The sequence below is a fragment of the Watersipora subatra genome, chromosome 6 (assembly GCF_963576615.1).
Source record: "Watersipora subatra chromosome 6, tzWatSuba1.1, whole genome shotgun sequence".
NCBI lineage: Eukaryota > Metazoa > Bryozoa > Gymnolaemata > Cheilostomatida > Watersiporidae > Watersipora > Watersipora subatra.
Genome location: NC_088713.1, coordinates 26,654,473 through 26,667,452, shown reverse-complemented (window position 1 = coordinate 26,667,452; position 12,980 = coordinate 26,654,473). Strand labels below are relative to the sequence as shown.

Genomic DNA, 12,980 nt, shown 5'->3' with positions numbered 1-12,980 from the left:
GTGGATATGTTATACAGTATAGGATACACTATTGACCAATATACATTGTATAGCTCAGTGGTAGAGTGTGTGCATATGTTATACAGTATATGATACACTATTGATCAATATGCATTGTATAGCTCAGTGGTAGAGTGTGTGCATATGTTATACAGTATATGATACACTATTGATCAATATGCATTGTATAGCTCAGTGGTAGAGTGTGTGCATATGTTATACAGTATATGATACACTATTGATCAATATGCATTGTATAGCTCAGTGGTAGAGTGTGTGCATATGTTATACAGTATATGATACACTATTGATCAATATGCATTATATAGCTCAGAGTAGAGTGTGTGCATATGTTATACAGTATATGATACACTATTGATCAATATGCATTGTATAGCTCAGTGGTAGAGTGTGTGCATATGTTATACAGTATATGATACACTATTGATCAATATGCATTATATAGCTCAGAGTAGAGTGTGTGCATATGTTATACAGTATATGATACACTATTGATCAATATGCATTATATAGCTCAGAGTAGAGTGTGTGGATATGTTATACAGTATATGATACACTATTGATCAATATGCATTATATAGCTCAGAGGTAGAGTGTGTGGATATGTTATACAGTATAGGGTACACCATTGACCAATATGCATTGTATAGCTCAGTGGTAGAGCGTGTGCATATGTTATACAGTATATGATACACTATTGATCAATATGCATTATATAGCTCAGTGGTAGAGTGTGTGGATATGTTATACAGTATATGATACACTATTGACCAATATGCATTGTATAGCTCAGTGGTAGAGAGTGCATATGTTATACAGTATATGATACACTATTGACCGATATACATTGTATAGCTCAGTGGTAGAGTGTGTGGATTTAAAACTTGTGGTTACAATCTCTGTGAGTTCAAATTCATCAGAATGTGGAATTTGATTTCAACGATTTTAATAGTGATAACTGGACATACACACAAACTTTGGGAACTGCGGATTATGTTGAGAGATGACACACATATAGCTGAGGACACATACATGTCCATTTGCGTGTTTTCCATTTCATCAGTGCCCTAGACTCTCCTATTTTTTAGGCAAAGAGGTCAATCATTCCTGCTGGTAAAATATATCTACATGAATGTGTATTTCATAATATTCACTATAATAAGAGCCATGTCCATTTGTGTGTCTGTATGTCTGAAGCCCTGCTGAAGTGTTACTGAAAAGAAATGCTTTTAACGGGATTTGAACACACAACTTTCAGCTTGATCGCCCAGCGCACTATTACCTGCACTAATTGACTGCTTTGGCATAACTAGTTATTATTAAAATTAGCCTTGATGAGTTGATATGACAGCCACTTGTCACATTGTTAGGATGGTTTACTGTTCTAGTACCAACAGCCCCAACGGTAATAGTTGATTAGTAAAATAGTTGCCTTCTGCGGCATGTTCTCAATTGATTTGCATAGATGTGCACAAAGTAGAAGTAATTTTAAACAGTCAAACCTCAGGCAGTTTGTTAAAGTAGAGATTGCCTTTTCATTAAGTTGAAACTTTAGATAAATATGTTAATAATGAAAAACTTATATATAAAACTAATAACTTAATATTTGATACCTGTTTTAAAACAAATTTTACAGCTAATTTCTGATAACGAAACTCTGCTTGGAAGCTAATTTGCATTAATGAATGAACATACGCCTCAGATGCTATTATAACTGCCATGATAGAAATACTCTGTAAGTGATGGACTACTTTTGTTAGACTAAAGAATGAGAGGTTCACACAAAGTGCAGATTGGAACATGAAGGTGTTTATTTACAGACATATGGTATGTGAGAACTTACATCATCATGTGTCTTCAGTTTGTCAAGTGAAAAGGATGACAACTCTAGACTTTTCATGAGAAATGCTTAAGCATTCTTGTTTCTTGAGATTTTGTGTTGCTTGTTAGTCTTCCATCTGGATTCTCAAAGCTGATTACCAACGGTTGCCGTATGGAACAAGTTGCGCTGCCTGTAGGAACTGATATTCCAAACTAAATCAAGTGTCAAATTAAATTAAACCACCTCAGTTATATCAGTACTGTTTCAGCTTGTTCAGGTTCTTCAATATCTTGGCTTTCAAATGAGCCATTGTTTGACATGGTGAAACATACATTGGTTGGTGTTTATAGGATTTCCCCAGAGCCCTACTGCAGAAATGCTCAATATTATAGGTCGTAAACTATTACATCACAATTGTTATATTTGGTGTTGCGTGCTCTTACCACTTATTTATCAACTACCATAATGACGCTAGAGGCAGGCGAAGGTAGGACAACTCAAGAGAGACGATGAACATGACAAAGGGATCAGTGTCATCATCTCTCCATGTACTGATTATTTCTTTGATAACTAGCTCAAAATCCAAGCACCATATTATGTTTTTTCAATGATATTGTGCACTATCTATATATTTTTTATTGTGATGTTGAGGGGCACAACTGAGGCTAATTAATTTCAAGCATTGTGTGATCTCGGGGGAATTTAAATTACATATAGTCCTAGAACCACGTCACTGCAGGTCGACAGTTTATCAATGAGAGTATATTTATTGAAGCATAATCATATTTAGAAAGCAACATGGAAAGCAATACGAATTCTTCAGATAATAATACTACTACAACAGCAACTACTTTCACAAGTGCCCAAACCTGAAGTTGACAAAAGGCGGGTAGAAATTCCTGTCATATACAAAGCAATCTTATCAATAGCTTCATAACTTGAATATTATCCTTAGTTTTGCCATCCTCTCTCCAAAGACAAGAAATAATATAAACTAATGCTAACAAGAGCACAAACAGCGTGCTGAAAGGATGCCTACTTGACAGGTTGTACATGTGATGGTTTGGTAAGGGTGTAGCACACAGTTGTTTAGTAGTGTTACTGTTTTCAAAGGGTCAAACTCCAGCACCAACAAAGAAGAAGACGACTACCAAGAATAAGACTGACACCAACAAGGGGGCTTCAAACCAGACAACTGCTAAGCGAAAAAGGAATTGTTTTAGTTTCCTGTTGTATTTTATTTATGTTTTTAAAGTTAGAAGACAAAAACAGCTATGTGGTGAATTTATTTATAGGGCAATCAGTATATGCCCAACAGTATCAATCTATTCATGATATTCACTATAAAGTTATTTATTATCAGTGTTAGGAAATTTTAAATGGACATAGTGATACGTGCAAACTGGAAGCGGATGCTTCTCATTTCTTTGAAGTCCAGAATATAGCCAGAACACCAGGTTTTGATAGCCAAAGAACCTCTGTCTTACTCCTAGTTCCACTGGTTCACCAGTAAGAACATATTTGCCATCTAGAAATAAAATTTAATTAGTAATAAATTTGCTTATAAACTGTTAATATAATCACTGCTATTATATCAAATCACCGGAGACGAAAGGCAACAAGTATGATAACTACTTACCATGATATACCAGGTATTGGTTCCTAGACATTTCTAGAGGTACTTGCTGTAGTAGTTGTTCCACCCCGGATTCATTGTTATGCAACTAAAGTGAGAAAACAACAAAACATGTCAATCCCGCATACAAGAGTCACAGTACTGCCAGGGTATAGTCAAGAGCAAGCATTATGTTCCAATACTAGTGATAACCATTGAATTGGCACTAACCTGTCTCCAGTCAAAATCTTTTCTGATCCTGCAGCATGTTCTTGACAGCATACATTCTGGGCTCCAGTAGACATCAAAGCACAATGTCTACAGTGGCACCATCTTCTTACATCTTGATATTCCTCAATCACCTAAGATCAATAAATGATGGTTAGTAATTTTATTGATTAGAGGGTGAACAGCTATGAGTGGCCAACAACCAGGTATGTTGTTGGTGGTCATTTCTGTTTTTGTTCTATTTTGCTGTATAAGTCAATTGAATTAAATCAATCATTGGGGTTGTTGACTCACTGTACTCTGGGGTTGTTCAAAATAGAGAAGCCAACTGTAAATAACTTGATTTGCCTATAAGCTAGTATATATCATACACAAAGTGATTAATTTCACTGTCCAATACATCTGTATTCTATTTACCATACAATTTATTCAAATATTTAATAATATAATATAAATATTTCAACTTTAATATTTACATTTAATTACTAATTAGTTATTAATCAAGTTCACTTACTCATTGTCTCTCTTCAGCCACCGCTTGCATCACAAGCAGCCTCGGGGTCGATTCCTCTACATTTCTGTATGGAACAAACAATGCTATCATATAAAATAATGTGATAATAATTACTACGTTTAAAATGAACAAAAGGATGAAAAAAGCAAACTCTAACAATCACCCAAAATCTATTAACTCAGAACATGTGTTTGTATTGGTCGGGCGTTAGCACGATCCCCGGGCATTGTTGATTATCTAAAATGCTAGTTTATTATTAGCTCTCTCTGGGTTTAACAGCACCGATGGTCACAAAAAAGCGCAGTCTCAATGGCAGCGAAAGAGATGAATGATAATGATGACGTCAAAATTTGAGAACCTGAACCAAGTGTTTTTTTTGCAGGACATGTTTTTGACACCCTGTTTTTCATAGTTCTATTATTCTTTGTGTATTGAAAACAGGCTCATTCGAAGGCCAAGACATGGATGTATTGAAATATATAATAACAAAATTATGTAATTTATGTGCTTTAAAAGTAGTTTGCAGCAGACCTTGTCCACTGTAGACCACCGGTTCTGTTGATGATTGAACAGAGCACAAAGTAGCAGTTTTTATTTATAACATTTCTAACTGCGCAGTTACTAAACAGACATAGTGCTGTAGCAGAGAAACATGCTATTTGCTATATTTGATTTTTGTTACACACAAATTTTTATCAAATGTTCCAAGCTTGCAAAAGATGGAAACGGCAAATGTGGACGATGTAAGAGAAATCACCGTGCAAGCTAATCCATTTTAAACATTTTCCATATTTCAGGCATTCCTATTTGAAAGGTTGCTGCCAAATGAGACATGAAACTGCTATGACCCTCTGGTGTAGAATTCTTTATCTCTTTTAACAAAGCACTGATGTTAATCTGCATGTCCATTGTAACACTCATCGCAAGGTAGCTCCAAATGCGCACAAATTCAAATTCGTGTCATCATGACGATAGAAACATTGATAGTTAAGCTGGGTGAACAGGCAAACTAGGCTAACCCATTTCATTACATTCCAATCAGGACAACATGACAAGACTGCTAGTAGTGCTACGAGCCGCACTGACAGCAGTTAAAGGATTAAACAGCCTTATTCCTGTTACTCCTGTGAGTGGAACCAGGTCGAAGGCTGCAAAACAAAGGTCAAACTCAACAAAAATTATTAGATAGATGACTGTGCAGCGTGCTATAAGAGTGTGGAGCAATACAAAGATGGCTTAGCAGCGGCTAGCGGTGAGTTTGGTAGTTAAAACTGCTTTAAATTCGATTTAAAATTTGTGAAAACTATCAGTTTTAAATTGAAAGCCTGAATAAAGACATAAACTTGGGAGTTATCCACACAATACGACAATTCAGTTGCATCTCAAATTTGAAAAATTTGAGGTTACATGAAACTCGCTTGACTTGTGGACGTTTGCCGGTTTCATCATGTGGATGACACAACCTTGCAAATTAACCGCTTCATGGAAACAATGATAGAAGCTAGTTAACAAAATGACAACTTTTGATAGGATTGAGGAGGTGCCTGAATGGAGAGGACCTGTCTAAGGGCGTCTGAAACCACGGCAGCTTTCATATTCAAATTTACATAAACTGATCATGACAGCGGCATTCTAGTTTATACTGAAAAATAACAAAACAAAAAGTATATACTTTTACCACATATTAAAAAGGTTTCTATTATATGTATGGCAGAATTTCCACGATCTCGATCAGATTATTTTTATACAATGTATTTGCTTAAAGGATTCCATTGTTTCATGTCAAATAAGAAAGTATCTCATGTTTGAGTAATCAATTCCTCGAAGATCGGATATGATGATGGCTTAGCCTACCGCAAGTAAAGGCTGCGCATGTTTATAAAAGTATTGTTGTACAAATATTGCCTCTGTGATCTTGACTGGAAATGTCTGAGTCTAGTGTCAAGGAAACCTTAATGACTGGAGACATGCCCATGGCAGAGAGTAAATTGAGGTTTGATGATATTCCTGTCGCTGTCAGTGGCCTTTTTGGGAGTTGAACCCTAACCTGTGTTTGGAGGCCAGGAGTTTTAAACCATCAGGCTGCCTCCGGAACTATACTATAGCAAAAAGGGTTTGAACAGAGTTAATTTACAAAATCAGTATTTAAAATGTTTCATAAGCAGTTCCATTTTATGCTAGTGGTTTCCGTTTATCTGTTACAGTGGAAAGCATCCCACCCTAACCTCACCCGTACAGTGCATTTCGGGAATGTTTTTCCTGCGGCCTTTGGCGAAATTTGAACAGCGCTAAACTATTGCAATGTCGCATTGCATAGGTTCCCAATTCACCACTAATAGCCTGCGGTGCTATCGCCGGTGCTTAGCGATGTATATGGGAACTAGGCTATAGTTGGAGAGACAATCTTAGGTGAAACCAATTGAACCTAAAACTGTTGTTTGAGAGACCTCTGATCTGTGTATCTTGTGTTTACATCTTGCGTACCCCTCATAACTTTAAGAACACTCCGGAAGTTGCAGCCTTGATTGAAGTTCATAAAGATACGTAAAGGCCGAGCCAGTTAGGGTCCGTGTACATGCGCATGTGTGGTGATGCATTAATACATCTTAGAAATATTTTATTGTTTTTTAAAGTACAACAGTCAACACATGCCTTATGACAAAGGCGTAGGGTGTCTGCTGCAACATTGGATTGACGCAAAAACCATTGATAGAGTAATTAAAATGCCTGTCGCACATCAAGAATATATGGCAAGTGGAGGACAACTCCAAGTATATGGATATGCTACCCCATTCCACAATAAAGAATGTTTGAAACAGTCAATCCTGTATAATAAACATAGCAACTTGAATGTAGCCTTATAAAATCGCCAGGACAGATCAGCAGCAGGACTCCGCTGCCAGTGACAGCAAGTCTAGTAAAGTAGTTCCAGTTATAGAACATTTAACTCTAAAGATAGCATCTCATGAGGTCTACTGTGGAATGGAACCGTAAATCCCCCAAGATCTATCTTATCAGTGGCAGTACTTTCAACCGTCTTCCTAACGGAGATAAAAACCCCAGGCAAACAGAGGAAAGACAACTTACAGCATCCTTTGAAGATTTCCCACTCGCCTTCATTTCTCTCAGTCTTTTCTCCTGCTTTTCATAATCCTTTATCTGCTCCTTCCGCTTCTGTTTGAACATCTTTTTGAATGACGCTACACAACCAAATACATCCTAATAATAATGCTAAATGACCAAATATGTCCTAATAATAATGCTAAACAACCACCCATATCCTAATAATAACGTTAAACAACCAAATATATCATAATAATTATGCTAAACAACCACATATATCCTAATAATAATGCTAAACAACCAAATATATCATAATAATGATGCTAAACAACGAAATATGTCCTAAAAATAATGTAAAAAACCGAATATACACTAAAATAATGCTAAACAACCACATATATCCTAATAATAATGCTTAACAACCACATTTATCATAATAATAATGCTACACAACAACATATGTCCTAAAACTAGTGCTACACAACCGCACATGTCCTAATAATAATGCTAAACAACCACATATATCCTAATAATAACGCTTAACCAACAAGTACATCATAATAATAATGCTAAACAACCTAATATATCCTAATAATAATGCTAAACAACCAAATATATCCTAATAATTATACTACACAACCACATATATCCTGATAATAATGTTAAACAGCCACATATATCCTAATAATAAGTGCTACACAACCAAATATATCCGAATAATAATGCTACACAACCACATATATCCTAATAATAATGCTACACAACCACATATATCCTAATAATAATGCTGCACAACCAAATATATTCTAATAATAATGCTACACAACCACATATATATCCTAACAATAATGCTAAACAACCAAATATATCCTAATAATAGTGCTAAACAACCAAATATATCATAATAATAATACTACACAACCACATATATCCTAATAATAATGTTAAACAGCCACATATATCCTAATAAAAGTGCTACACAACCACATATGTATCCTAATAATAATGCTACACAACCACATATATCCTAATAATAATGCTGCACAACCAAATATATTCTAATAATAATGCTACACAACCACATATATATCCTAATAATAATGCTAAACAACCACATATATCCTAATAAAAGTGCTAAACAACCGAATATATGCTAATAATAATGCTACACAACCACATATATATCCTAATAATAATGCTACACAACCACATTAATCCTAATAATAATGCTAAACAACCAAAAATAACCTAATAATAATGCTAAACAAACAAATATATCCAGGAAAATAGTGCTAAACAACCAAATATATCCTAATAATAATACTACACAACCACATATATCCTAATAATAATGTTAAACAGCCACATATATCCTATTAATAAGTGCTACACAACCAAATATATCCTAATAATAATGCTACACAACCACATATATCCTAATAATAATGCTAAACAACCACATTTAACCCAATAATAATGCTACACAACCACATATATCCTAATAATAATGCTACACAACCACATTAATCATAATAATTATGCTAAACAACCAAAAATAACCTAATAATAATGCTAAACAAACAAATATATCCTGAAAAATAGTTCAAAACAACCAAATATATCCTAATAATAATACTACGCAACCACATATATCCTAATAATAATATTAAACAGCCACATATATCCTTTTAATAAGTGCTACACAACCAAATATATCCTAATAATAATGCTAAACAACCACATTTAACCCAATAATAATGCTACACAACCACATATATCCTAATAATAATGCTACACAACCACATATATCCTAATAATAATGCTAAACAACCACATATATCCTAATAATAGTGCTAAACAACCAAATATATGCTAATAATAATACTACACAACCACATATATATCCTAATAATAATGCTACACAACCACATTAATCCTAATAATTAGGCTAAACAACCAAAAATAACCTAATTATAATGCTAAACAAACAAATATATCCTGAAAAATAGTGCTAAACAACAAAATATATCCTAATAATAATACTACACAACCACATATATCCTAATAATAATGTTAAACAGCCACATATATCCTATTAATAAGTGCTACACAACCAAATATATCCTAATAATAATGCTAAACAACCACATTTAACCCAATAATAATGCTACACAACCACATATATCCTAATAATAGTGCTACACAACCACACATGTCCTAATAATAATGCTAAACAACCACATATATCCTAATAATAAAGCTTAACCAACAAATACATCATAATAATAATGCTAAACAACCAAATATATCCTAATGATAATGCTACACAACCACATATATCGTGAAGCAATCCAAAAACATCCAGACATACACATACATCCATGAAGCGAACTACACCAATCACGCAGCATAAATTAAGCAAATTCTACCAACCATAAGAACTGTTTAAAAAAAATTACCCCTGAGAAACATGAATATAGCTTAAGTTCCTAATATAATGCAGGTACCCACCATAGTTTCCCTTGTAGAAAAACAGCTTTTGCATGTCAAGGTAAATAATGTCAGTGCACACGTTGTTAAGGAAAGACTGGTCGTGGGAAACGATCAGGAGGATCTTTTTCCAATTCTGTAGGTAATTGTCTAGCCATATGACAGCATTCAGATCGAGGTGATTGGTCGGTTCATCGAGCAGCAAGAGGGTTGGCTCAAGGAACAAGGCTCTGAGAAAAGTGTACATTTTGTTCTATACAACATTTTGATGCAGATTTCAAAGTACAGTCAAACATGAATAACTCGAACTTTGCGGGACCGAGCAAAAGTGTTCGAATTATCAGAGCGTTCAAGTTATCAGAGCAGTGTCACAAGTCCATGTATTTACTTATTTATTAGTAAATACATGTACATATACAAACTATAATATGAATCAAAATCACAATATGGCTTGTTTCAAATTAATTGCTTCTAGTGTAAAGTTTAAAACGTTTTTATCAAAAAGTATAGAGATTTTTTCAATCACTTGAGATTGGTTTGTTGTTTGAGGTGATGTTATTGCCAGGACGTTTTTTAGATTGACATTGGCAAAACTTGATCGTTGTTGAAATGCTCAAAAGAAAAGACATTTTTTTTCTTTTGAGCGTTTTACCCACGATCAATTTTGCCGATTTTTTTTTAAGTTTATGCAAGGATTACCTCACTTTACCTGGGATTCGTTAAGAGGAACACTCCGAGGCAGTTCAATTAGAAGTTTTACGAGGTTTTATGGTACATTGTACATCACTCACACTTTTTGAATGGATACTTATTGAATGTACACACGTATTCTGTGTTTAGGTCAAACGGTGAATAGTTTTTTTTAGCTAAGACAACGTATACGTTTAATTACAATTTTTAAGATTTTTTAAACATTCAACTTTCCGACGTTCATTCAACACGGAATTAATGTCGGAAAACTATTGATCGCTTGACCTAAACACAGAATACATGTACGTTCAATAAGTATCCATTCAAAAAGCGCAAGTAATAGAGTGATATACAATGTACCATAAAACCTCGTAAAACTCCTAATTGAACTGCCTCGGAGTGTTGCTCTTAACGAATACTACTTTCCTTACTTCCTTAGGGCGATCGCTAAGCGGATGTTTGGAATAAATCAAAATTCACCACACCTTTAGAAAAGTCGTTGACAAAAATATTTTGCCGATGGTAGTAATAAAGATGCTTATGAATTACGAAAAGTTGAGGTTTACCTCTATGGCTTGGAATAAAGTGATTTTCTAAAGCGATAACCACCGTTTCGGTAGTTGTTGGGCAAAAACCAGTTCGAGTTAACAGTGTTGAGTTCGAGTTATCTATAGCAATTTATCATTACGTGGGAACGGACCAAAGAAACCGTTCAAGTTAACCATGTGTTCGAGCTATCCGTGGGCGAGTTATCCATGTTTGACTGTATTTTATTATGAATCCTGCATGTAACAATTGTTGGTGATGCAGTCTATGGCAATTATTTTGTTTTTTCTACAAACAAATCAGTCTTAGTTGCTTAATGACTGTGTATTACATAATTATGTGTGTTTTTCCAAACCATCATCAAAGAGGGTACTTTAGTGAGTTCTGCATTTTATCATGGTGGCAGTTTCTTTTATTATTGTTGTATAGCACAATTTGAAAAACATTTCTATTTAAAATAAAATGATTGCCAATAAATTAGCACATATATATAAATATTACTGTACTGGCCATAATTTCAATAAATAGTAAAAAACTATTTATATATAACATGACTATGTAACATTTGCAAAATAATTTTTTTAGTAAAAAGCTATTTGTAAAAGATGTGTCCATCTATTTGTCCAAAACTACACGTCGAGGTTAGAAAAAAGATTGCTTTAAAGAGGATTCGAACTCACAGCTCATAAGTTCATGGATTGTCACTCCTCCACCTGTGCCAATTGATTGCTTTCCACACTATGGAATAATCGTGCAATTAGTTATTACACCTTACAATTTCTCACATCCTCCCGACATTGCCATGGTATCAGATATTATAAAAGTATAAATAAACAAATAGTCATCTTACAATATAATAATGAGATGATAACCTTCCCAAGCATGCACCACAATAGGCCAATATTCTGACTTCTATAGTCCTAGAGGACAGACCTGGCAAGAGAAACTCTCATCGTCCAGCCACCAGAGAAGTGTTTGGTTGGTCTCTCCTGTATCTCCTTGGTGAAACCGAGACCGGCTGAGATACGCCTGGCCTTGGGTTCCGCTGAATCTACTCCGATAGCTTTCATTTCCTCTTATACCTAACAAAAGGCCATCAGATGTAGTTGTGGCCTCTACTTTAATTCACAATATTTTAACACAATCATATACCACCTTGTAGTACACAAAAAGAGAAATAGTTTGTCAACCTCAATTTTTTTAATGGACTCGAGATAAAACCGAAAGATAGAACATTTATTTACATATATATTTATAGATATATACTTATAAATATATTTATATCTTTAAACATAAATATATAAAAAAAATTGTTTCCTCACCCCGGTTAACCCGTATGGGTGATAAATTCTGCTCTAATTCAGGTCTCCTACCAGAGAACTGAGAGTTTGAGCACTCGCCTCAAGATCTTAGCTGTTCCCAATAGCGCACTTTTCTGCAACTCACCTGAGTTGATTGTTGTTGGTATTTGGATAGGCCACATTTTATGTGCCGGTGTTATAGCGCCCAGTGCCCCAATGACTACTGGGATTACAGTTGTTCTTACATTCCAGCATTTTTCAATCTCTTCTCCAAGAGGGAGATATTTCTCTACCTTTTCTTTTTCTTTGCTGGCTATATTGTAGTCATTAGGTACTGCTATATCTATTATAGTAGCCCTCTTGTTCTCCTTGTCTACCACCACGGACATGCTTGTCAGTTCGGATGTAGAAGTCTTAAAGTGTAGAAGTATAAATACATAAAAATTTATACATAAATATGTTTAAATATATATTTATATACAAAGAAATATTTAAATACAAATATATCTTTATATATAAATATATTTAAAAATATATATATTTATATATATCTTTATATATAAACAAGCTGTGCCACCCAACATTTGCCATTATAACTTTCAAAGTACATATCATGAGAGAAGTGTGTCGTGTAGTTGAAATAAATTAAGAGAGAAATAAAAACAACTGTAAAGGTTTTAAAACTTTGTC

At 34.3% G+C, this 12,980-nt stretch overlaps 1 protein-coding gene across 1 annotated transcript; it reads right to left on the bottom strand.

The window, feature by feature from the left end:
• Window positions 1–7,019: 7,019 nt before the first annotated feature.
• On the bottom strand, window positions 7,020–12,059 carry LOC137398169 (ATP-binding cassette sub-family F member 1-like). Its single transcript, XM_068084273.1, has 4 exons — window positions 11,923–12,059; window positions 9,775–9,983; window positions 7,288–7,400; window positions 7,020–7,025 (listed from the first exon to the last, which is right to left on the bottom strand). The coding sequence occupies exons 1-4, from the start codon at window positions 12,057–12,059 to the stop codon at window positions 7,020–7,022; spliced, it is 465 nt and encodes a 154-aa protein (XP_067940374.1).
• Window positions 12,060–12,980: the final 921 nt, after the last annotated feature.

Bases quoted from the DNA above. Each gene is read 5' to 3' on its own strand.
- LOC137398169 (XM_068084273.1), bottom strand. From the start codon at position 12,059: ATGAAAGCTATCGGAGTAGATTCAGCGGAACCCAAGGCCAGGCGTATC. The intron at 9,984-11,922 runs GTCTGTCCTCTA...CACTTTTCTCAG, and splicing joins ATGAGAGTTTCTCTTGCCAG to AGCCTTGTTCCTTGAGCCAA. The intron at 7,401-9,774 runs GTGGGTACCTGC...TTGGTTGTGTAG, and splicing joins TTTCTACAAGGGAAACTATG to CGTCATTCAAAAAGATGTTC.